The sequence below is a fragment of the Ammodytes marinus genome (genome assembly GCF_949987685.1).
Source record: "Ammodytes marinus genome assembly, chromosome: 17".
Classification (NCBI taxonomy): Eukaryota; Metazoa; Chordata; class Actinopteri; order Uranoscopiformes; family Ammodytidae; genus Ammodytes; species Ammodytes marinus.
The window spans coordinates 19,324,107-19,350,575 of record NC_137221.1 but is presented as its reverse complement, the minus strand read 5'-3'; the positions used below and the strand labels follow the sequence as shown (position 1 = coordinate 19,350,575).

Here is a 26,469-nt window from a genome sequence, read left to right as displayed (position 1 = left end):
TAGCAAATAAATTACTGCATGTGTTAATTATATAGCCTAAAGTAAACCTAAACAACACTAAATATTCAGCATACTGATAGATTCACATGCTGTACCAATGACAAACTCCGCCGACATTAGTTGTGTTCATCACGTCATATCAATTTTTTTGGGGGCTAGCTTGTTAAGCAGGACAGTCGGCTAATTTATGCTCAGCTGTGTGGCGCTGCATGATAGAGGCTACTTTAAAACAGAGACAAATAAATGCAAGTTATAGCTTGGCAACTGAGGCTTAGGGGCAAACAATACACTCTTGACTCCATTCAATGTATGCTTACCTCGCTGGTGGGGCAGGGCAGGCCGGGGAGTAGGTGTGTGTGTGCAGCAGCTGTACACTGCTGCGGCAACGCGCCTCCGTTTGTGTCCACTCTGCGCGTTCACGTTTAAGTGTGTGCGGAGGAGGAGGGGGGGGGGGCATATTTATTGGGGCATTATTGTCAAACGTTTTAATCGTTGAGCATATATAGATGATAATGTCGGCATGGGCAAAAAAAAAAAAAAAAAAATCAGATTTTTATTTTTTTCAAAAGGGCACTTACTTGATTGGGCCAGGGGAAAAGGGCAGGTGCTTCAGCACTACTTCAGGTCAGACCTGATCTGTGTAGTCAATCTCGAACCCTGTTGTAGCCTACACTCTCACCAAGCAGCAACATATTCAGCTCCACGGGATCAGGCAAGTTTATTTAACAAACGTTCAACCTGCTTTCCACTTTGCTGCTTTGACAAGCAAATTTGACGTCGCTTTTTTAGTCAAGGGAAATTAGAGGTAGTAGGCTTACAGGAAGTATAGGCCTACACTTTTGGAGCCGTATCAGTGGTGTCAAGGACTAGGAACACTTTCACTTGTTATTTTTAGGTCTATACGAGTCGAGACAAACAAAAAACTGAAGTAAAAGGTGTCGAGACGTGACAAACGACAGGCTCGTCATATTTCCTCATCCCAGCCGAAACCTCCTCCTCAGCCACCGTGACCGGAGACGGTGTAGGACCGAGTGGGTAGGCTGTGTAACATCTATCAGGAAATGAACATTGCAGATATTAATCATGTCATTTTGACTAGTCGTACACATTGGGACTAATCTCTTTTACTCAACATAGGTCCCCAAAACATCAGTTGGAGATATTACATTATCACTGAAAACACAGGCCTGGGCCAGCCAGGGGCAAGGGTGGGTCGTGTCCACCCAAATGTGCGTCTTGCCCACGCAATCAAAATTTAAGATTTTTTTAATTTTTTCAGACAATTAAAATATGTGTATTTACAATATCAGGGCCATTCCTAGCTTGATCGGGTGGGCACGGCGACAGCCTGCCTCCAAATTCACCGATCATCTGCTTTTCTGTTGTCAACCGTCAATCACGTCCACAGAGCGCAGTCTCTCCTTTGCAAAGGCAGTAAGAAGACGACCGCAACTCGGCGACTATTTTCACACGTTAACCTGTTCTTTCGGTTAGTAAATGCTGTGCGCAAAAGCTAATTTACTTCCTACTTTATCCAAACCGACTTACACAACTTTCTGTGTAATGTATCGCTTATAAGCCTGCAAACAAGCCTAGTGCTGCTTCCTCCTCTCACGATGCTGCTGCATCAGAGGTGCGTTGTTTGTGAACGTTACTGTCCGCGAGCTCGGCCTCTGAGCAAGCGCTGCTACAAAGCTTTCTCTTCAATCGGCTCAGGCTGCCTACTGTTAATATTGCCTATGGGTTTTCAGGTTGATGCAAGGTGCGATTTTTAAAAAAAATACATAAAAAAGGGTGATGTTTATAAAAACGTTTTAATTCATGAAACATTTGGAAACAAAACATGAAAAAATAAATCTCCCACACCGCAAAAATCAAAGTCGATTGCGTATTGTGTTCAACAGGTTTACACAAATGTGTAAATTAGATTTGTTTTTCCTTGCAATTTTACTACTTTAGTCTGGAAAAATATCAGTATTTCTGCCAGCTGCATTTTCAATTCAGAGAGCTGTGATCATCAAGTTCTGAGTGTCTTTGTGAAGGTTCTGAAGGTGTTGTGTAAATTATTCTGTATATTTTATCTATTTATTTTCTAAGAAAATTAATTAGGCTACTTCTGCTTTTCATAGAAGGTGGCTGATATGGAAAGCTTCTAATAGCAGTGTTATCATGGTAACCCCCCCTTCAGCAGTGATGTGTCTAAAAACTAACATTACAGTAACTATGCCAAAAAGCAGGCGCAGAGATCTTACACGGGCAAAACAATTCGGCTCGCACGCTCAGCGAAATGCTACCAGATCCATAAGCATAGATGTAAAACTCAAAAGTAGCCCCGAAAAGGCATTGTTTTGGTTGATAAGCCATGTTAGGCAACAGCGTCCCTACAAAAGGATCAAATCACCGACTCTCTTCGCTGTGGACAGGGCTCATAATAATGCGACAGGTCCGCGTACCACGTAGGCTATGTGATGGACGGTATACCAGGATGATTTGCAACCTGGCTGTAGTAACACCATGATACTGTTATACTTCTGCCTGTATATAAAAGACTTATGAAAATACAGTGACAGCTGCGCTAACTTGATGATGTAAAGCCAATAGTTTCAGTTATTTTTTTTTTTTTGCACAGACTATGTGCATGATGATGTGGATACGGATGCAAATTATTTAGTTGTGGCCACGACATATCCCCCACCCCCCCTCCCCTAATGTCACCAGAGGGGCTCCGCAGTACTGTATCTATTCTGTGAGAAAAATGTTGCCAGTGACTTATTTTATTTTGTTATGTTGCAGGTTAAACATGGCTTCCACCTCTATTTCTTCCTTTTTACGAGTCACCCTGATAGCGACTATCATGCTGGCTGGACTCGTAGCTCTGCTTCTAATGTTCCATCAGTCATTCCCATCTCCAAATTGCCATCCTCCCCCGGCTAAGAAGGACAAGCCCCTGATGCTGCTGTGGTTCTGGCCTGAAGATAAAAAGTTTGACTTTCAGGACTGTAAGACGCTCTTCAACATGGACGGCTGTCACCTCACAGATGATAGATCTTTGTACTCCAGAGCTCATGATGTTTTGATATTTCACAGAGCTATTAAGGACGACCTCTCCAACCTCCCTACCTCACCCAGAGCCAGATTTCAGAGATGGATCTGGTTTAACATGGACTTGCCTAATAACACACGCAGGATAGCAGGCATTCAAGGCCTTTTTAATTTGACTCTGAACTACAGGAAGGAAGCAGACATCCGCGTACGCTGGCAACTGACTCACAAGAGGAACACAGACGAAGATTTTGTGTTACCCAAGAAGGAACGATTGCTCTGTTGGATTCTGGATACAGAGGACCTCGATGCAAAATCGGGGGAGGGCTACAAGTACTTCCAAAAGCTTGTTACCCATATCAAAGTGGATGTTATTTACACTTCCTCTGGTGAGTTTTTGAACGGTGAAAACTATTTCCAGATTATCAGCAGCTGCAAGTTCTACCTCTCCTTTGAGAATTCAGTTGACAGAGATTACATTACAGAAACGTTCAATGGACCTCTCGCAGCCGGCACTGTGCCGATAGTTTTGGGCCCACCGAGAAGTAACTATGAGGATCTTGTTCCAGGCTCTTCCTTCATACACGTAAATGACTTTTCGGATGCCGAAAATCTAGCCGAGTTCCTCCTGACACTCGATAAGGACAGTAAGGCCTATGAGAGATACTTTGACTGGCGGCAATTCTATAACGCCAGACGCCATCCTACTGAGCAGAATCGTGAGTTTGCACACGCTATCTGCCAGGCCTGTCAGGATGTGGGCCTGAAGAGGGTGTACAGAGATATACCTGATCTGTACAAGGGGTTCATGCAGTGATTCTTTTATACTGATGCTCTGTAGTGATTAAAATGACCACATCGGAGTATTTGTATTTTTGAATTAATCATGCCATTTTTGAGGGGGATTTTGGGACGCGGTACGTGCTTTTTAACATGCCAGGCCTGTCGGCATGTGAGCCTGAAGAGGGTGTACAGAGATATACCTGATCTGTACAAGGGGTTCATGTAGTGATGCTTTTACTGATATCTTGGTGCAGCCACTGCACACCATCAATCTGTTTATAAGAATAAGCTGTATAGGGAATTTAGTATAAAAGTATACAAATGTATAAAATGGACATTTATCAAGAGATAGCATGAGAAAGACCCAACAGTTGCTTTGGATTCAGATAGGTATTGTTCCTATGAAATGAAAATAGGCTAAGGTGATTCAAATGTAGCCTATACAATGGCTAGAAACATTTTGTACCAAACAATAGACCTTTGTGACCTCAGTTGTATAAGTACAAACAATAAATAAAGTTGGTGAGTCAATATGGGTTTAGGAGCTATCAATTGACATCTTTAGCAGTGATGATGATTTTATAGAAACTATAACAACAGCAGCAGATAATTATTATGCTGTTTCGAAATCTTGAAATAAATAAACAAGTAAAAGTAATGATAAATAATGTTGAAATAGAAAAAGTGTATGAAAATGTACTTCTGTGTGTTATTCTTGATCACAAAATCTGCTGGAAACCCCATATAAAACATGTGAGAGCAGAAGTGTCACAGAATATTGGAGTGATGAGGAAAGCAAGGCACGTTTTGAAAGGGAGGGCATTGTATTTAAATGACTGTGTGGAAGTATGGGGAATTACCTAAACTATAAAACCACCTTACAATCACTATGCACACTACAAAAATGAGCCATCCGAATAGTAAAAAAAAGTCAAAAGTATGTGTATTTCCATTTGTGGGGTGGTTTTGTGGAGTAGTTTTGACGAAACGACAAACTTACTTAAAGTATAAATATGATGGAATTTTAAATAAATTATATATTTTTGTAAAGTACAAAAATTAAGGAGAACGTAAATATCACTGATGGTAATGGTACTTTTCTCATTTATGTTGGTTGTTCTTTTGTTTTTTTGTTCTTTTTTTTTCCTAATAACTTGATTGGAATGATATTTCTGTATTATTTAAAATAGTCTGTTTAGGTTTTTTTTATTGAATTTGGCACTAATTTATGGTGGCGGTAGGACTTGACAAGCCCAGGCTTCTCCCTATCCCTTTTCGAACAGGTCTAGTTTATTTAATGCTGAAATTAGCTTTTGTTGAATGATGATGCATATTGTTTATTTGTTATTTTTTTATTCTTTTTTTTAGATCATTTTAAATAAAGATTTAATCCATTCAGAAACAACACACTGTTTTTATTCATTTATGTTAAGGGTTTCATTCATCGATCTTTCCTCACTCATGAAAAGGTGTTACACAACATTGGTTAAAGGAATACTTCACCCATACGGAACCAGCGTTCTATCATTATAAAATAACTATTATAATATAATGAATGAGGTTTTTCTTCCCTCAGTCTTCCCTTAGTCTTCTCTTGGCCCAGCTGTCCTGTTAATTCTAACCCTTACTGTGATGTCACAGTAAGGAAAAGGTAGGGTTAGACAGTGAGACCATAAAACACTCTTTCTGCCTTTTCTCAGGCTAAGATGATCCGATTTCAATTTTTCTTGCACATTTATACTAAATAGGATCTCCGAGTTCAATACACCTTCATATTCCAACCGGTGAAGTAGGCCTTTAAGAAGTTATTTAAAAACAAAGTTTTCAATGTGTGAAAAAATATCCATTCCGAGTCAGATATAAGAAGATTGGGTAGGGCTGCAAATAACGATTTCTTTGGTAGTTGCTTTATTAATCTGTCCATCAGTCGACTGACTGAAATAAAGATCTACTGACCATCACACTATTATGTCATCTGGTATTTAGTTACTAACTCTCATCTGCACAACACAAACTAACTAGATATTCCAGTTCCCATGACAATTCTGGGCTCATCTGCGACGTTTGATCACTTCAAGCACTGGTCAATTGTGAGATTATTGTCTATTTTGCTCCCATAACATTACTTCTTTCATAATAGTTATAAAAGGTCAAATTATTACATTTAGGTGTTTTCTTTGACTAAACCTTGTCTGTCAATTTCTCTTATACAAGCATCTTTAACAGCAATTATTGCTAAATTCGTTTTTGACCAAAAAATCTCAACTTCTAAAGCACTTACCAAACTTTCCAGAATTAGTCCAGGCATTATATAACCTGACCTCTCAAAAATTGCAACAGAAACCATTCCAACTGTTTTTGACTCATGAATATGTAATAAATAACATACTAAAAGTCTTAAGGAATCCAAGTGGTGGAAAGTTATTTTCTAAGGGGTTTCTTAACCATACCTTTATGTCAATTTTCGGCTTCCCAAAGTACTGTTTTATGGTAGAGGGGATATGTGCAAAATTGTTAACCTTTTCAGAAAAGCTTGAAACTTGGTACACTTATACAGTTTGGGGCTCTGAACATTTTCAGATATTAAGCCATTGCAAAATCGAATCATGGTTGCCATGGCGACCATTTTACTTTCCGCCATAGCCTAATTATGCATTGTTCATCATAACTCCTGAACCAAACATAATACCACATAACTAGTGATGTCTAACCCTATGCTTTCATGGTCAGGGATTACTATGATACCACACAACATCAGAAACAGTTAAGGTTGGGCGCCCTTGGCTCAGTTGGTAGGGCGTCCCCCCCCCCCCGGGCCGGGCCCAGCAGCAGAACCGGGTTCGATTCCCACCCGCGGTCGTTCTCTGCATGTCACTCCCCTCTCTGCCCCATTTCACCTCTGTCTCTCTGCACTATCAATAAAGCATAACAATGCCCAAAAAATATCTTAAAAAAAAACACATACATGTATTTGTAGAGAGAATAACTATCTTATCAGCCAGGGACAGTTGGGGGAGCAAGGCCTTATTATTTTACAATAGTAGCACATTTCTGACTTAGCCCAGCATACCTACCAATTTATTTTGAATACCCACTCACACAATTGTTTAACAGATCAGCAGATCCCTACAAAATAATCAGTTCACACAGAGACATTGTTCTTCTTTAGTATCCACTAAAGCAATCTAAAAGTTTTTTCACAATTTGCACGTTTTCTATGCTACTAGTTTCTGGTATAAGATACATTTACACTAATTGACTGCACCAAATATTGCACTCTTTTGTATTTCTGCACATGACAATAAATCATTTGAAATATTTTGGTGGTATTGTTGAAATAAATAACGCTTAAAAATTAACATCAACAACAAATTCTTCACACAAAAAAGAAAAAAAGGCGGTTCTCTACATGAATAACCAAACCAACCTACCCTTCAAAACTATAAAGTTGGCCTATATTTGGTTGCAACATTTAGGCTTAGTTCATTCTGCTCTCATCACTGCAAAATTACTGAAAACATTACTGAAATCATTACAAAAAAGTTCTTAATCTTTGGACACAAATCTGTTCCTTCAGTTATTTCCAACTTCTTTGTGCCTTGTATCTTTCTTTGCATTAAGAACTTTTTAAGGTCTATTTTCATTTTTTATTTTTAGAAACAATACAGAAAGCAGGACTTTGGTGGTTACAATGATTAAAACAGGATGATGCTGCTCGTCAGCTTCATTGTGGTATCACTCGGCTGGTTGGTCAATTGGCCAGGTTTCTGAAAAACTGGTCAGACCTGGCCGGCCGTGTCAACCTGAAGACTTATGTCCAAGCCTTTAGAAGTTATAGTCCCCTAAGGGAAATTCTTTTTCACAAAAATGTACGTTATGGGGAGAGAGAATTTAAACCTGTTTGTAGACTCAGGACAATGACAGAGTAACTAGCCTGTCCTGTTTATAAGAATGTAGAAGAACTACAAAAGGTACCCAATCTGTTTTTTCATGGGGTCCAAATACTTTTCACATCCACACCCAGACACAAGTAGCTTTTCTACTGCTTTTTAAATGGCCTTAAGCGGAGCCGCGGCTCTGTGTAAACACCCAACTTTGAATAGATATTGACATAAATATCTAAAAATCTAAAAATAAAGGTTATCTAGGTAGGTTCTTGGCTTCCAAAGACCATGGGCCCCCCAAGTGGCTGGGCCCTAGAAAGCTTTCACACTTTCTACCCCTTATGGGCGGCCCTGTCTGCACATACTGTAGATGTGAGCTGATTTTGTGTAGAGATTATGCCCTGATACTGCCATGAAAGGAAGCATTTCTGATATTGTTTCAAGGTGAAGTTCCCAATTCTCAGAAACTTGCAAAATATGTCTACCAATGGATTTTAAGGATTCAGTTTTGCATTTGAGAAGTCATCTTATTCTGAGAATCACATCAGAATGGCAAGCCTTCTCTGCAGACATCGTCTATCAGCTTTGCATATATTGCAGCAACTTAATTGACACCAGAGTTTTATAAACGATCTCCAGCAGGTATCATCTGCTGATGACATTTCTTCATCATAGTATTTTGGATCTCCTTGCAGCTAATGGGGAGTTGCAACAAGTGCATCAGGCAGAATCAGGCAATTAAGGACTCTTTCAATGCAAATCCCATCCAAACATCTTCCCTGTCATAATGTGCACAACGGCTGCATAGAAAATCATTATCACTTCCTCTTCCCAGCAGGCCCGGTTCTAGAAAGTCAGACTTGGGTGGGCCTGCAGAAATTTTGGGTGGGCACACTGGGCAGGGAGACCGAAGATGCGAGCGCGCGGCAGAGCGCGCGAGCAGAAATTTTTTGTCGATGTAAGATCTCTGCGTCTGCTTTTTGGCACATTTACTGTGAATTGTGTAGAATACAATATGCAAACAAACTTTGAGTGTTGTTGTGTGGGAGATTTGATTCTTGGATATTTTTTTTCGAAAATGTTTATGAATAACATATAATAATATACATTATATTCAACATAATGTATCTTTTTTTATTATTATTATTTTAGTATTAACTGTAGGCAGCCTGAGCTGATAGAAGAGGAAGCTTTGGGACTGGGCAACCTGGATTGTGGTAGTCCAGAGCTATATACTATACACACTATATAGATATAAAGTCCACTATTGCAATGTCCAGCTGGGTGAAGATAGTAGCCAGCCGAGGTCACAACCCTGCTAGGGGGGTCCGGGGGTATGCCCCCCCGGGAGATTTTTTTTTACCTTTTTAAAGTGAAATGCATGAATTTGGTGCACTTTGAGAGGAAAATTAAGAGGCTAAATCTGAGGAATTTTGTGTGAACAAATAATTTGGAGACACTGGGTCGGATGAATTAGAAGCTATTGAAGAAAGACACATGGATTTTCCATAGAAATATAAATTAGAAATAAAATATTATGCAGGGTCCTCTGGGATGGGCTTGGTGCTCTTTTTCTTTTACGGGACATATTTTTCTGTAATATAATGAATTCATTTAATGCAGTGAGAGGAACGAAGCAGAAGAACTCTGTTGTCCAATTATAATTTTTTCCACAGACGAGGCTCAAATAGGCTATAGACTATACACAGTGCATGGGAAACTGAGGGCAGCCCCATTTTCAAATATTTTTAAATAAACTCAATACACACTGTGCATGCCATGGACTTGAACGTGACGTGATCAGTTAACCTCGGATTACCTCCCAGATGAACTGATTCAATCATTAAGCTATTAATCTACCAAACCATTGTATTCCTTTTATTGTATGATAATTTACATTTACATAATATGATGTTGGTATCAAACATACAAACTAAAAAAAAAAAAAACTAAAAAAAAAATTGGGGGGGAGGGGGGCCTGGCAGTGGGGACCCTAAGCAACCGCTCATTTCGCTTATGCCTCAGGCCTAATGGGTCTGGACGTCCACCTAAAAAAAAAAAAAAAAAAAAAAAAAAAAAATTTGATAGGGGGGGCACAGCCCACATTTGGGGGGGCACGGCCCACCCTGGCCCCTGGCTACAACCGGCCCTGCTTCCCAGCATCAACCATAACATGCCCAATGGACCCCAACAACTAATATCAGTGTGGAAGCCCCCAAGTCACTAACCTCTGGCTCAGCTGCTTTCATAAGAAAATGCCTTCCACCAGTGGTTGATAAAATTTGATGATTGGGGTGGAATTGTGGCAGTGGGCATGTTCACATAATGAACTTACATGCGGAGTAGATGCATGAAGGGTCACTACGTCTCATATCAACCAATGGGGTAAACACAAAGGATGTTTACCCCGGGTGATTGCCATGCTGTGCAAATTGCATCATACTAGACCATGCTGGCCTTTGTGAGACAAACAGGATGGCAGTTTTCCATATGAGTTCCAGGTCTGCTGTCGGGTCATATGGTTCTGATCTCTCTCTCTAACTAATAAAGGCAAAGATTGGTTCAGGAGTTATGATGAAAAATGCATAGGCTATGGCGGAAAGTAAAATGGTCTCCATGGCAACCATGATTCAATTTTGCAATGGCTTAATATCTGAAAATGTTCAGAGCCCCAAACTGTATAAGTGTACCAAGTTTCAAGCTTTTCTGAAAAGGTTAACAATTTTGCACATATCCCCTCTACCATAAAACAGTACTTTGGGAAGCCGAAAATTGACATAAAGGTATGGTTAAGAAACCCCTTAGAAAATAACTTTCCACCAATTGGATTCCTTGAGACTTTTAGTATGTTATTAATTACATATTCATGAGTCAAAAACAGTTGAAATGGTTTCTGTTGCAATTTTTGAGAGGTCCACCCATATTTTCTCACAAAATGCCTGTACTAAATAATTCTTAGCACTGTTCTGAAGGTTATCACGAAAAGATTTGTTCATATGTTGTTTGTTTGTTCATATATATAATTGTCTGATTTATGAGACATTTTTAAGACCTGGGGCCTCATTTATAAAGCTTGCTTTGCACAAAAACCTTGCGTAGACATGCAAAATGTTGGTATTTATAGAAAAATTATTTGCATAGAAGTGTGCGTATCAGTGTTAATTTCGTAGACTAAGACTATGACGAAAAATATTCGTCTACGAACCTTTTTCACGGACGTAAACTAAATAAAAACTAAATAAAAAGGCAGATGTGATGACGAAGACTGAGACTGACTAATATAACTGACACTATAGTCTACGAATAGGAACTAGACGAAACTGTTAGGGCGGGACGAATGGAGAAGAGATCCAATCAGAACTACTCTTTTTGTGGGACAAGTTGGGAAGAAATCCAATCAGTGCAAAGCAGCGAATGCGACCCTGTCTCGGTGAAAATCGACGGGAGACCGCGCAGGTGTGAGCGGGTGGAGTGAGCTGCTGTGCTGAAAAACTCTGCGGTATGATGGACAAAAATGATAGTCAGGGATATCCTGCCCGTTAACGATGTCTAGGGGAACGGCTAAGTTCCGCGATCTGTTTGTAGTAGGCTCTGTCTCGAGTTTGAATACACAGAGCCATGTGAAACTGCCGCCTCCGTCCGTTAGTTTCTGTTTTTAAGTTACAATCAACTCCGACGCATGGACAGCGTTCAATTAAAACCTCTAATTGTATTATCTAAAAGGCTTTGATGCAAAATAAGTCCGAACACAGCGGCAGCAGTGTTGCTTAAAGGAAGGCGCAGTTGCTCAAATTTATCAGCACCTCAACTGCTTGCTGCTGCTGCTGCTGCCCAGGGGCGGCCTTAACGATCTCGGGGCCCGTTTCAAGACCTAGTGTGGGGCCCCCCACTTTTTTAAAATATTTTCTTTATTTTCTTTTATTTTATAAATAATGCTTGTGCATGCTCCCCGCAAAAAGAAAAAAGATTGTGGAATCCAGTTGGTTCATAGACAGATCATGAGATAATGGACCCCTGGGCACAGGCTCTTAAAGCCCCCCCTCCCACCTATCCAGTCAGGTACACTGATTTTATGTGAGATTATTACTAATGAAATAGAACACATGTTTTGTATTACAACCATTAAATCTGTGTCTGTATTGCATATTCAAACCTTAATACCATTCAATGAAGAAAAACACTTAGTCGACGAAGTCCGCTGTAGATTTAGTCAAACTAAAATCTGCTTATATTTAGTAGACTAGACTAGACTAAGACTAAAATATTTTAGATGACTAGAATAGGACTAAGACAAATGGTGTGATATTCAAAAGACTAAGACTAAATCAGAATTTGCTGCCAAAATTAACACTGGTGCGTATTCCCATAATATAATAATATACGTCGGGAGGTGTTTTAACAAACGTAAAAAGTAAATTAGCATTTTAAGCACAAAGGGCCTCAGGGCAGAAATTATAGGAGGGAGGCAGGGTGTGCCTGTCATGTAGGGCGCAGAATATCATTGTTGGGACAGAGCTATTAAATAACACAGGTGATGGGAACATTTCAACCGTTTTTCTTGTTTGTCAAAGTAGAAGCCCTGCCTATCTTTGGCATGTGTACACCCAACAGGAAAAGCCTTCCACTGTTGAGCTACTGAATAACAGCAAGACCTCTCAGGAAAGGTGAGTAGGCCTACAGCACATTTAATTCGGTGGTGGTAATCTTAATCCCTCAAAAGACTGATAATATTTACTGCAATGTAGCCTATTAATGATATTGTTCTTAAAAAGGTTATTTTGCCCACCTCACATCTAGTTACTGCTCCTGCACCTGTCAAACTTTCCGTTCACCCACAGAAGTCTTGATAGCATATGCAGTTGACAAGATAAAATGACTTTGACATAACTCTAGCATGGTGTGACAAGCTCAACAGGCTGCTGTGTTTCTTCACAGTCGCTGAACTATATTTGGAATATCACAGGAGTCAGCTTTAGGAAATGGTCAAATGAATTTGGAGCGCTGTTGTCCTGAGGAAGAGTCTTCCCCTCTCACTTTAATTTGATAGTCCTAACACTCGTCTGCAAATCCTTAGTTCCTTAGTTTTGAATATCGACTGATAGTTTGTCGACAGTCATTTATAGATTAGTTGACAATCAACAGATAGTCAACTACAAATAGGGTGCCTCCATATTGATTGTTAAAATGTTCTTATCTTTATTTTACAATGAACGTAGGATTAACATAGGATTGACTGTTCATACATTAGATGAGATATGTACCTTGTGAGCGGTACCTTGTGAGTTGATAGTCAACGTATTAGAAGTTGACACTACTGGATGTTAGTTGAGTATTGGTTAATAACAGTCGTTGATAGTCAACTTACTAGAAGTTGACACTCTACAGATAGTTGAATATTGGAAAATAACATGTTGTAAAAATGATGTCTGTTGCAGACCGTTTTTCTAAATGATCTTAACAAAATAAAATGTTCTTATAGTTAACAGACAGTTTGTTGAATGCACGTGACATATTTGTTGAACAAAAGTTCTGTTGAATATCAACTAACTCACTGTTGACATGCAACACAACATCTACTAAAAGTGCAACTTATAGTTAACTGACAGTTAGCTGAATGCATGTTTCATTTCCGTTGAAAGAGTTCTGTTGAATATCAACTAAACATCTACTAATAGTGCAACTTATAGTTAACTAGCAGTAAGTTGAATACATGTTACTTATCTGTTGAGATACTTCTGTTGAATATCAACTCATTCACTGTTGACATGCAACTGCATATCTACTGATTGTTGAGTGTCAACAGTGCTATCAAAATAAAGTGTTACCGGCGTCTACTTCACCGATTTACTTGCTGCAACTCATGATGTAGTTTTCAAAGTGATCAAATCAGTTTCCTTTTCTGCCTCCACAGATGATGACGATGGTTTCCAACAAGAATATAGTGGCCCTCGCCCTTATATTCTTTGTTCTCGCATTCTTTCTGTATGTTAAGCATCTGTCTCCTGGTTGCCCATCTACAGTAGTTGATGAGGAACATGATGAAGGCAACGATTCAAATGAAAAGCCCATAGTCCTCATGTGGTTCTGGCCTTATGGTAGAAAGTTTGATTTGACACTTTGCCCTCACTACTTCCACACAAATAGCTGTGTCCTGACAGCTGATAGGTCCCTCTACAGCAAAGCACAGGGAGTAATTATCTTTCATAGGGGTATAGAGTGGAATTTGAGGAACTTGCCACAGGGTCCGCGTCCAGCTTTTCAGAAGTGGATTTGGTACCATATAGAATCCCCAACGAACACATTGAAGATACCAGGTCTGGAAAGCATGTTCAACTTAACTCTAACCTACAGGAGAGATGCTGACATCGTGGTGAGGAATGAGCTCACTATCAGGGACCCAGGAGTGAAAGATGACTTTGTTCTGCCCAAGAGGCCAGTATTTAAAACCATTTTGCTGGATTTAAAACCATTCACCTGCACTTGTTGTGGCCTGTTCTGTAGAAAACCTTTAATCCATAAAATCAGTGTGGGGTGGACCTGAAGCTCCACTAGAAAGTGCAGCAGTGTGAATATGTGTACAGTATTAAAAGCAGAGGAGAAGTCCATAAATAAAATCCTTGTGTGGGGGTGTGATGAGTCCAGCTGTCGGGTCACAGTATCCAAAAGGGTCAGAGTTGCATCTTCCACTCCTCGTTTAGCCTTATAGGCAAACTGGAGTGGGTCCAGTCTTCCTGCTACCATGCTGGAGAGAAGGTCACCTACAACTCTTTCCATACATTTGCACAGTACCGATGTCAGGGCAACTGGCATAAAATCCTTTGGGTCCTTGGCATGTGTCTTTTTGGGAATAGGAATGATGGTGGTTTCCTTCCACTGGTGGGGAACAAAGCTTATATCCAGAAGGCTCTGAAAGAGCTTGGTGAAGACTCCACTTAGCTGAGTGGAGCAGGCCTTAAGCACTCTGCCTCTGAGCCTGTCAGGGCCAGGGGCTTTGTGTGGGTTCACTCGGCTCAGAACAGAGGCCACCAGCTCCTCATCTATGATGACAGCCTGGTGGGATGGACTGGGGCTGGGGAGGGTCCAGCTTGTTGGTGTACTGCTGCTGTTGAACCTGCTGAAGAAGTTGTTAAGTTGCTCTGCAAAAGAGGTGGGGTCTGAGCAGTTGATCCCTGCAGGTTTGGGGGCTCTTCCCATCATGATGTTTAACCCCTGCCATGCCTCCCTTGCATTACCAGAGGTGAGTTTGGCTTCAACCTTGTCCTTGTAATTTATTTTGGCCATCTTAGCCTTCCTTCTGAACTCCTTCTCTAGTTCCTTCACCCTGTGAGTGTCACCGTCCAGAAAAGCCTTTTTCTTCTGGACCAAACACATTTTCATGTCCTTGGTGACCCATGGTTTATTGTTTGGATGTATTGTTATTTGTTTAGTAGGAGTGACAGTATCCTCACAGAATAATATGTAAGAGGTGATTACATCAGTCAATGAATTAAAATCATTCCCATAATCATTAAAAAACAAGTCCCAATCTGTCAATTCAAAACATCCCCTCAATGTTTCAGAGGTCTCCTCATTTTGAACATGAATTGTTTTTTTAACTGGTACTCCCCTTTTAAGCTGTGACCTGTAATTTGGCAGCAATAAAATAACATTGTGGTCAGAAAGACCAATAGGAGGACGGGCTTTTGAAATGTATGCATTTTGAATGTTACCATATAGGCCAGGCAAAGTAACCAATTTTTGGGCCAAAAAACCGACAAATTGTAAAAGAATTTTTTTCATCTCAGATCATTTCTATGAGGTGTCCAGAACAACATACTAAAAGTCCTAAGAAATCCTAGTTGAGGAAATATGTTTAATTCTCATCAATCCGAGATGTGTGCCAATAAGGCGAGACACCAATAAATCCCAATAGGGCTATTTTTTTCCTTTGGTCCTATCAAAATTAAACTTTACACAATGAAAGTATTCATGAAAATGAAAACATGTTGTATTACAAGTTTCTTTGAAAATTAATTTTAATATGCAAATGAGTTAAACACTAATCGTACATGCCCAAAATAAACCCAAATAGGCTTAATTTTTTCCTTTACTCCTACCACAATAAAACTTTACATAGTAAAAGTATACTTGAAAAGTAACTTTTTTTGTATTACAAGTTTCTTTTTTAATGCATTTGAATATGTACATGAGCTCCACACGTATTGAATATCCAATCATCTTACTGCCAATGGGTGATGGCAATGCTGCTTTTAGACTGGCCTCAAACCTGAAAAACTGCCTGGCTTACCTGCCAGGGGTATAACAGGTGCCTCTCATGAATTAGATTTGTCTCTTCAAATGCCACTGCACGCAATTTGATAGCACTACAACCAATCGGAGCAATGAACAATGTGACGTATTAAGCCCCGTTCGTTTAGCGAACAGCGGGATTAACTGTTAAATTTAACTTTTGCCGTGGTCGTCTGCAAAACCGAACATTCAACTTACTTGCTAATGAAAGATTTGAGTGCCGTCTTCCAAATTGTAAAGGGTCGAGGCCAAAGCAGTCTCAAACTCAAACAACATATCCGCAGCTATCTCTGATGTTTACTATAACGGCTTCGACGGCACACTGTCGTCATCCGTTTACGTCCGCCCCAGAGCACCATACATAGGGCTCTGGCCCGCCCATATCAGATAGAACCAATTGAAACATAGCTCAGGATTTCTTGACATATTTAATGAGCTTCAATGGTGAGTGCCCAGACCAACAGGCGCAGCACATTTAATTTGCCAGCGCCTAGTGGCAGGTCTGGATTCAGGCATGGAGAAAGAGGAGATTGTCGCACACCTTGGGACCAAGTAACTCCTTTGTCTACTTTATGCACCATATCCGTCTTGTTTTTGATGCTTTCTTTGGTTCTTGTGCCATAAACGGCTCGTGTGCATTCAGATCAGCATGATGCAACAAGAGTACTAACAAGTCTGTGTCATCACCTACTGAGACTGTCTTTTGTTCTGGCAGAGGCAATGGCAATTTGGACAATGAGCACATCTGCATCGTGCTTTGCATGGTTTGTGATATACCATTTTTATCTTACAAGTTTCTTTGAAAATGTATTTTAATATGCAAATTAGCTATACACGAGTAGGTGATGACACAGACTTGTTAGTACTCTTGTTGCAAGTCTGATCTGTGGCAAGTCTGATCTGTATGGGTTCACTTTGGTGGGCCTACACTGACCTGGTTTGATCTCTGTTTTATTTAGTGCCACCCAATTTTTTCATTGGTCCATTTCATCACTCAATTTGGCCCACCTGATTATGTTTACCTGCTATTGAGCAGGTAAACATGACCCTGAGCTGCATTGGTTAAATTGTTAACCAATGCAGCTCAGGGTTCACAAACTTTTGCACATACAAAAGTTGGCAAATAATTTTTTTTAATCTGTTTTAACAATTGATTTCTGGAAAATAAAAATGTTGAATCTATAAACAAAAGTCTGTTATTTCATATAAAAATACTGGTATTGATAAATAAAATTCATAAAGGCTCAAGGGGTTCACATACTTTCAAGCAGCACTGTATGGTGCATAAAGTAGACAAAGGAGTTACTTGGTCCCAAGGTGTGTGAAAATCTCCTCTTTATCCATGCCATTTCAGTCTCGTCTATTTGGCATAGGAAAGTCACTGAAAAAAAGTAGAAAATTACACTAGCTAGGGGAGGGGTAATCTAATTCATGAGAGGCACCTGTTATACCCCTGGCAGGTAAGCCAGGCAGTTTTTCAGGTTAGAGGCCAGTCTAAAAGCAGCATTGCCATCACCCATTGGCAGTATAGGATGATTGGATATTCAATAAGTGTGGAGCTCATGTGCATATTCAAATGCATTTAAAAATAAACTTATAATACAAAAAAGTTACTTTTCTAGTATACTTTTACTATGTAAAGTTGTATTGTGGTAGGAGTAAAGGAAAAAATTAAGCCTATTTGGGTTTATTTTGGGCATGTACGATTCGTGTTTAACTCATTTGCATATTAAAATTCATTTTCAAAGAAACTTGTAATACAACATTTTTTCATTTTCATGAATACTTTCATTGTGTAAAGTTTCATTTTGATAGGACTAAAGGAAAAAAATAGCCCTATTGGGATTTATTGGTGTCTCGCCTTATTGGCACACATCTCGGATTGATGAGAATTAAACATATTTCCTCAACTAGGATTTCTTAGGACTTTTAGTATGTTGTTCTGGACACCTCATAGAAATTATCTGAGCTGAAAAAAATTATTTTACAATTTGTCTGTCGTAAAATGCTATTTTGCCTGGACTAATAGCATAAGTCCAGTATATTGTGCATTCTAGTGGGGACTGTAACATATTGCTCCAGGTTGGGTAGATGTGTGTTGATGTCACATTTGTTAAAATCCCCCAGTAGAAATACTGGTTGATCAGCAGTTTGACTGACAGCCCTGTTGTAGCCGTCTGCTATGTGTTCAGCAGCCATTGTAAAATCAGGTCCAGGTACATATACTAAAATCACAGTTATCTGGGAGAATTCTCGAGGTAAATAGTGCGGTCTAAAGGACACAGTCATTAGTTCATAATGCTTGCAGCTCTGAGTCTCTCTGACAGTGAAGTTGGTTGCCCAGTTGTTATTGACAGCTATACAGAGCCCGCCCCCAATCGACTTCCGCGTTCTCTGTACATCCCTGTCAAAGCGTATGACATTAAAACCATCCAGTTTAAAATCCACATCCTCTGATAGCCATGTTTCTGTAAAGCAGAACAGACTTGTCTGTCGATAGTCCGAATCCGAACTCACGAGTGTGGACAGCTCGTCAGACTTGTTTCGGAGCGATCTGACGTTTGACAGGGTTATGGCAGGTAAAGGTAGTCGGCTGCCTCTTCTACGCAGTCTGTTACGAATCCCTCCTCTAGACCCTCTTTTCCTCCGTATTCGCCTCAGCTTGTTTCCACGGATTAGCTCCGGAGGTATCTGGTTTGTGAAGAGGGACACCTGCGATGGCTCCAGGTGAGCGCGGCTCAGCCCCAGCAGCTCCTCCCGCAGATAGACGAGCCTGCCCGGGTAGGCTGCGAATGGAGTTGCCGGTCCAGAAAAAAGTCCATTTACACAGCATAAACTCACGATCATGAGCCAAATGCACGCTAGGTATAGCACTGTTGTTGATGACATCTTGACAAACGTAAAAACAACACACGATGCACACAAGAAACTACGAAATGCACAACAAAAACCTGAGCCCTGTCGGGAGTCGCTCTGACGCAGCGCCCCTCACTTATTATCGGTCACCTCAAGTTTTTGACTAGGCTATCTGTTTTCACAGTTTTTTAATGGTAGTGTGATTATATCAGGTCACCACCCAAACAACACACTCACCTGTTTCCCACTATTATCATATTTTGCACCATTCCAGCGCACAACTGAGTTGTGTGTGAGAGAGAGGGAGAGAGAGAGAGAGGTCTCCTTGGAGGCAATGTGCCAGACTCACAATTTCAGTTGATTAAAATGTATAAATAACTAAACATGAAAAGACTGAGGTTAAGTTTGTCACCAAATTCCCTTACAATAAACTACTCTCTCTCCTGTAATATGTAACTTATACACTATTCAAACCGATCCTGAATTGTAATGCTTTGGGGGATTCTGAATTGTGATGTTTGTGGTGTGTCCCCCCCCCCCCCCCTTTCCTTAGCCTTGTACATCATACTTAGCATCATCTTTTTCAGTGAATTGGAAACAGAAACTAAGACAAACTTAACCTCAACTTTTCATGTTTAGTTATTTATACATTTTAATCAACTAAAATTATTTGTCTTAGTTTCTGTTTCCAATTCACTGAACAAGATGATGGATTCGCTTGGATGAATGATAAAGAGATATTTGAAGGTCCTGATAAGACAGTAGAAAAGATTCCCAGGTAGTGTAAGCCCAACTAGAACAACAGGTTTTTCTTTGGAGCTATGAGTGTAACGACAAAAAAAAAATTCTGAGGAAATGTTTTCTGGGGCTTATGTATAGTGTTTGAAGTATGTTGTGCAATGCTAAGTATGATGTACAGGCTAAGGAAGGGGGGGGGGGCACCACAAAGCATCACAATTCATAATCCCCCAAAGCATTACAATTCAGGATCGGTTTGAATAGTGTGTAAGTTACACATACAGTATTACAGGAGAGAGAGAGAGAGTAATAGTTTATTGTAAGGGAATTTGGTGCGATAGATTGGTGGCTCTAAGTTTTTTTGTCTTATTTAATGCCTTTTCTCTCTCATTCACTTGAAAAAATTGTTTTATCAACAAGCTGGTTTTTCCAATTTAACCATTTTTCTGAGCTGTTTTTTTAACGTTTTTCTTAGTAAATACCTACACACGTTGTATGGGTAAAGTCAAGAAGGTTGGCTGACTAACTTGTTTGGCTCATTTTACTATTCATTTGAACTGAAATAAAAGTTTTTTTTCTTTAATTCTCTTCACCAGAGTACACCAAATTGCCCATTTTACATGTTCAAATCACAAAAAATTCTGGGTGGGAAAACCCCAGACCCCCCTAAAGGGGTGTGTTTTCGGACATGTCACCTTTTTCATGTCTTGTGAGTATGCATGCCTGACACTAGTGAGGCCACAAAAACCTAAATGCCCAGTATATAGTTTTATTTCTGATGACCAACCTGTTATTCACTGTGTCCTTTACTTTTGGGAGAATCAGTGCAGGCAGACATGTCATGGTTGAGCCGATCACCTGCTCTAATATGCAACTTAAAATGGAAGTCTGTAATTGGGGCGGGCGCCTGCTAAGTGCCTGCATACCCCCCAGAAAGTGGGTAGTTGCGCCCCTGCACTCACACTCACACCACACTCACTGACTCACTCGTTGCTTCGCTTGATTGACTACCGCTCGCTCTCCTCGCTCGCCCACTCACTCACTTACGTCAATCACACAGGCTGTGAGGTGCGCTGAACCTGCTTCCTGAAACGGAAAACCCAGAGTTTCCACTAGCGAACAAACTCTGAGTTGCCTCAAAACCCGCTTCTTGAAATACCCCCCTGCTCTCCAATGTAAAGCATCACAGCATAGCTACTGCTCATTTCCAATGCCCGTCCCTAGAAGGGCTTTTAAACAATATATATATATTTTTAAAGTGTTATAATTTATGTGGTTACTGTTTGTATTATTTTACACATTATATATGTATCAGTGATTCTTGAGAAGTGGGACAAAACAGGGTGCAATGTTGAAAAAATACAAACCCTATGTTTAGGCAAATTAAATTACATGTATGTATCCAACATATAGCTACTGAGCTAAGGTTTGACACAACCTCCCAGCTTTTGTCCTTTTTATCAAAATGGACTTTTTACCTTGCTTCTCCTTTTAAACATGGGCTTTTTAGCTTGCCATTCCTTATTTTGTGTCAACTCCGTCAGACACCAAAAAACACAAATAAATGTTCCCTCATTTTATGCTAGACCCATGAGATGTATAGTGATCACAAATATTCACCAAAACTGATAGAGCCACAATTTTTTTTTCAATTTTTTTTGTGTTTTATATCTGACGGTGTTGACATATTTAACGTTTCTTAAACAGAACAAATAGAGTTTTTCTAGTAGCAGTTTGGTTTTTCTGTTGATGATAGGTGCTAGTATGAACTACTTCAGGAAAATAAAATTATCAAAACATTTCATAAAACTTCTTCAGAAATTCTAAGTCGGTGTTGACGTATCATGGTTGTGACGCAGGACTTTCAAGATTTGTAATGTAAAACATTCTAAAACTACAACACTAATCAGAGCCTGTCTGACTCTCATTTACTCTGCACAGATAGCTTGTGACAATATAGGTCCTTCACGGAAACAGCTGCCCCTCATATTGCCTGATTTTATTACATTTTAATGAAATGTCTGACGGTGGTGACAAAAAGTGTCCCCCCACTTAGAAACCTTATAAAACATGAATGTGTTGTAGACATTTTTTTTTATTGATATGAAAGATTATTTAGTGTTGCCTTTGATGAAAAAAGCAGCACCTATTAAAGTACATTTTTAATAGGTTTTATGAAAGATTGAAACCTTCTCTGTGGACACACTGTTTTGACGTCATGAGAAGATTACAAGTGTCATAAATTTGACATAATAATAATAATTTAAATTTAATTTAAGGGGATAATTGTGCTCCAGACATTCTATTCTTAATCCCTAATAACATCTACAATTTTAAATATTTAAATTTTTAAAGATAACAGCAGTTACATTTTGTCCCAGCCTTTTGTCCCGGTTCTCAAGAATCACTGATGTATTTGTTTTAACCTTGCCATATGCATTTGAAACATACTAAGATGTTGAACTGAAACGGGTTTATCTTGGTTTGTCTACTTCTAACAGGACGTTTTTGAAGGCATGCAATTGTCTAAAGAGTGTCAATGTTGGGACAAGAGTGTAATGTGGCATTGTATACTGGAATGTCATAGAACCGGTGGTTACTTACTGTGATAGATCAGGAAGTTGCAAGGAGCCAGAGTGAAAACACAATGGGAACACACCCACTTTTTAGCTTGCCATTCCTTATTTTGTGTCAACTCCGTCAGACACCAAAAAACACAAATAAATGTTCCCTCATTTTATGCTAGACCCATGAGATGTATAGTGATCACAAATATTCACCAAAACTGAGAGCCACAATTTTTTTTTCAATTTTTTTTGTGTTTTATATCTGACGGTGTTGACATATTTAACGTTTCTTAAACAGAACAAATAGAGTTTTTCTAGTAGCAGTTTGGTTTTTCTGTTGATGATAGGTGCTAGTATGAACTACTTCAGGAAAATAAAATTATCAAAACATTTCATAAAACTTCTTCAGAAATTCTAAGTCGGTGTTGATGTATCATGGTTGTGACGCAGGACTTTCAAGATTTGTAATGTAAAACATTCTAAAACTACAACACTAATCAGAGCCTGTCTGACTCTCATTTACTCTGCACAGATAGCTTGTGACAATATAGGTCCTTCACGGAAACAGCTGCCCCTCATATTGCCTGATTTTATTACATTTTAATGAAATGTCTGACGGTGGTGACAAAAAGTGTCCCCCCACTTAGAAACCTTATAAAACATGAATGTGTTGTAGACATTTTTTTTTATTGATATGAAAGATTATTTAGTGTTGCCTTTGATGAAAAAAGCAGCACCTATTAAAGTACATTTTTAATAGGTTTTATGAAAGATTGAAACCTTCTCTGTGGACACACTGTTTTGACGTCATGAGAAGATTACAAGTGTCATAAATTTGACATAATAATAGTAATTTAAATTTAATTTAAGGGGATAATTGTGCTCCAGACATTCTATTCTTAATCCCTAATAACATCTACAATTTTAAATATTTAAATTTTTAAAGATAACAGCAGTTACATTTTGTCCCAGCCTTTTGTCCCGGTTCTCAAGAATCACTGATGTATTTGTTTTAACCTTGCCATATGCATTTGAAACATACTAAGATGTTGAACTGAAACGGGTTTATCTTGGTTTGTCTACTTCTAACAGGACGTTTTTGAAGGCATGCAATTGTCTAAGGAGTGTCAATGTTGGGACAAGAGTGTAATGTGGCATTGTATACTGGAATGTCATAGAACCGGTGGTTACTTACTGTGATAGATCAGGAAGTTGCAAGGAGCCAGAGTGAAAACACAATGGGAACACACCCACTTTTTAGCTTGCCATTCCTTATTTTGTGTCAACTCCGTCAGACACCAAAAAACACAAATAAATGTTCCCTCATTTTATGCTAGACCCATGAGATGTATAGTGATCACAAATATTCACCAAAACTGATAGAGCCACAATTTTTTTTTCAATTTTTTTTGTGTTTTATATCTGACGGTGTTGACATATTTAACGTTTCTTAAACAGAACAAATAGAGTTTTTCTAGTAGCAGTTTGGTTTTTCTGTTGATGATAGGTGCTAGTATGAACTACTTCAGGAAAATAAAATTATCAAAACATTTCATAAAACTTCTTCAGAAATTCTAAGTCGGTGTTGACGTATCATGGTTGTGACGCAGGACTTTCAAGATTTGTAATGTAAAACATTCTAAAACTACAACACTAATCAGAGCCTGTCTGACTCTCATTTACTCTGCACAGATAGCTTGTGACAATATAGGTCCTTCACGGAAACAGCTGCCCCTCATATTGCCTGATTTTATTACATTTTAATGAAATGTCTGACGGTGGTGACAAAAAGTGTCCCCCCACTTAGAAACCTTATAAAACATGAATGTGTTGTAGACATTTTTTTTTATTGATATGAAAGATTATTTAGTGTTGCCTTTGATGAAAAAAGCAGCACCTATTAAAGTACATTTTTAATAGGTTTTATGAAAGATTGAAACCTTCTCTGTGGACACACTGTTTTGACGTCATGAGAAGATTACAAGTGTCATAAATTTGACATAATAATAATAATTTAAATTTAATTTAAGGGGATAATTGTGCTCCAGACATTCTATTCTTAATCCCTAATAACATCTACAATTTTAAATATTTAAATTTTTAAAGATAACAGCAGTTACATTTTGTCCCAGCCTTTTGTCCCGGTTCTCAAGAATCACTGATGTATTTGTTTTAACCTTGCCATATGCATTTGAAACATACTAAGATGTTGAACTGAAACGGGTTTATCTTGGTTTGTCTACTTCTAACAGGACGTTTTTGAAGGCATGCAATTGTCTAAGGAGTGTCAATGTTGGGACAAGAGTGTAATGTGGCATTGTATACTGGAATGTCATAGAACCGGTGGTTACTTACTGTGATAGATCAGGAAGTTGCAAGGAGCCAGAGTGAAAACACAATGGGAACACACCCACATGTCAGATGCTAGCTGTTTACAACTAGAACAAATTACAAGATTAAGAAATTCAACAAGGCACTGAAATGAATACAATATATTCCAACGGTGTTTTATTAAACCCCTTATAGTGACTGCACTGATCACCATATCCACAAGGTAACACAATAACTAAGCCTAACTAAGTACTCAATACAACCCGCCTTCAAAAATACCAAACCAAACTATACATTTGACAACTTGAAAGATAAAGCATGACATATTCACAGCTCTCGTCGGGAAGTCCACATTTGAAAATGAAATGGATTTTTTGTGCCTGCAGGGTTAATTCATGAACTCAAATTCCTATTGACTATTGTGAGGTGAAATGTACATTTTTAAATCAATTATTAAATCTCAAGTAGGGCGCCTACTTCGCCGCTTTACTTGCTGCAACTCATGATGTAGTTTTCAAAGTGATTAAATCAGTTTCCTTTTCTGCCTCCACAGATGATGACGATGGTTTCCAACAAGAATATAGTGGCCCTCGCCCTTATATTCTTTGTTCTCGCATTCTTTCTGTATGTTAAGCATCTGTCTCCTGGTTGCCCATCTACAGTAGTTGATGAGGAACATGACGAAGGCAACGATTCAAAGGAAAAGCCCATAGTCCTCATGTGGTTCTGGCCTTATGGTAGAAAGTTTGATTTGACACTTTGCCCTCAGAACTTCCAAATAAATAGCTGTGTCCTGACAGCTGATAGGTCCCTCTACAGCAAAGCACAGGGAGAATTTGAGGAACTTGCCACAGGATCCGCGTCCAGCTTTTCAGAAGTGGATTTAGTACAATATAGAATCCCCGACAAACACATTGAAGATAGGTCTGGAAAGCATGTTCAACTTAACTCTAACCTACAGGAGAGAAGCTGACATCGTGGTGAGGAACGAGCTCACTATCAGGGACCCAGGAGTGAAAGATGACTTTGTTCTGCCCAAGAAAGACAAACAGGTTTGTTGGATTGTCACTAGCAGAGATCCAGCCAGTGGGACAGCAGTGAGAGATAAATATTATCAGGAACATATCTTTTGACAAGTTGCAGGTCACTTCTTAAATTTGGATGTATATTACCCAACTCTTGCCAGCTGTAAGTTCTGTCATTTGAGAACTCCCTAGACAGAGGTGGGTAGTAACGCGCTACATTTACTCCGTTACAAATAGGCCTACTTGAGTAACTTTTTGAATAAATTGTAATTTTAGGAGTAGTTTTATTGCAACATACTTTTACTTTTACTTGAGTAAATATTTGAAGAAAGAACGGTACTTTCACGCCGTTCCATTTGGCTACGTGACGGTCGTTACCTTATTGTTTTATATATTTTTTTATTAGCCTACATGCGAGAGCCATTTCTCTCATGATTTCTCTCCCCGGGGACGTCTTCAGCCAACATCTCTATCACGTGACTATTTTAACCAATAAAAACCACATTACAAAAGCTTGCCAATCAAATGCAGCCACTTCAGTCACATGACAAGTGTTGTCATGTTGTCATAGGGCTCAACAATGTCCGCGGACTTTTTTAACAGCTCCGGTGTGAGTACCAGATGTGCTCGGCTGCCAGATCGGCTCGGGGTCCTCACACCGGTTCCGCACCTATGTTGTGTCCATGGCCGTGCCATGTAGGCTCCATGCAGATTTTACAGACTATCTGGGTGAGTCGAGAAAATGGAAGAAACCGCTGATTCCAAGGAGCAATAACCACACCCCTGGCCTCACATACAAACTCACAAGCTCTCAATTACACAAACTCACAAAATAACAATCACACACTCACAATCACATAGACACAGACTCCCCACACACTCGCAATTAGGCCTACAGAGACACTGTTCTTCTTTGACACATGTCCTGTTCTCCCTGTAGTTTACTCACTGGCC

At 39.3% G+C, this 26,469-nt stretch overlaps 1 protein-coding gene and 1 pseudogene across 3 annotated transcripts; both read left to right on the top strand.

Annotated features, from left to right (window-relative positions):
- Positions 1 to 612: 612 nt before the first annotated feature.
- LOC307263698 (4-galactosyl-N-acetylglucosaminide 3-alpha-L-fucosyltransferase 9-like) lies at positions 613 to 5,225 on the top strand. 2 transcript variants are annotated; one of them, XM_080044917.1, is made up of 2 exons: positions 613 to 712; positions 2,794 to 5,225. In XM_080044917.1, exon 2 carries the CDS (start codon positions 2,801 to 2,803, stop codon positions 3,857 to 3,859), a length of 1,059 nt encoding a protein of 352 aa, XP_079901043.1. In that variant the 5' UTR covers positions 613 to 712; positions 2,794 to 2,800; the 3' UTR covers positions 3,860 to 5,225. The 2 variants fall into 2 exon arrangements, with proteins under 2 accessions (XP_079901043.1, XP_079901044.1); XM_080044918.1 differs by lacking the exon at positions 613 to 712 and adding an exon at positions 756 to 1,035.
- A 7,118-nt stretch (positions 5,226 to 12,343) lies between these two features.
- On the top strand, positions 12,344 to 25,623 carry LOC307264472 (annotated as a pseudogene). Its single transcript has 7 exons — positions 12,344 to 12,373; positions 13,621 to 14,235; positions 14,352 to 14,494; positions 14,724 to 14,946; positions 18,678 to 18,779; positions 25,125 to 25,227; positions 25,310 to 25,623. The product of its transcript is annotated as an uncharacterized misc_RNA (transcript).
- Positions 25,624 to 26,469: the final 846 nt, after the last annotated feature.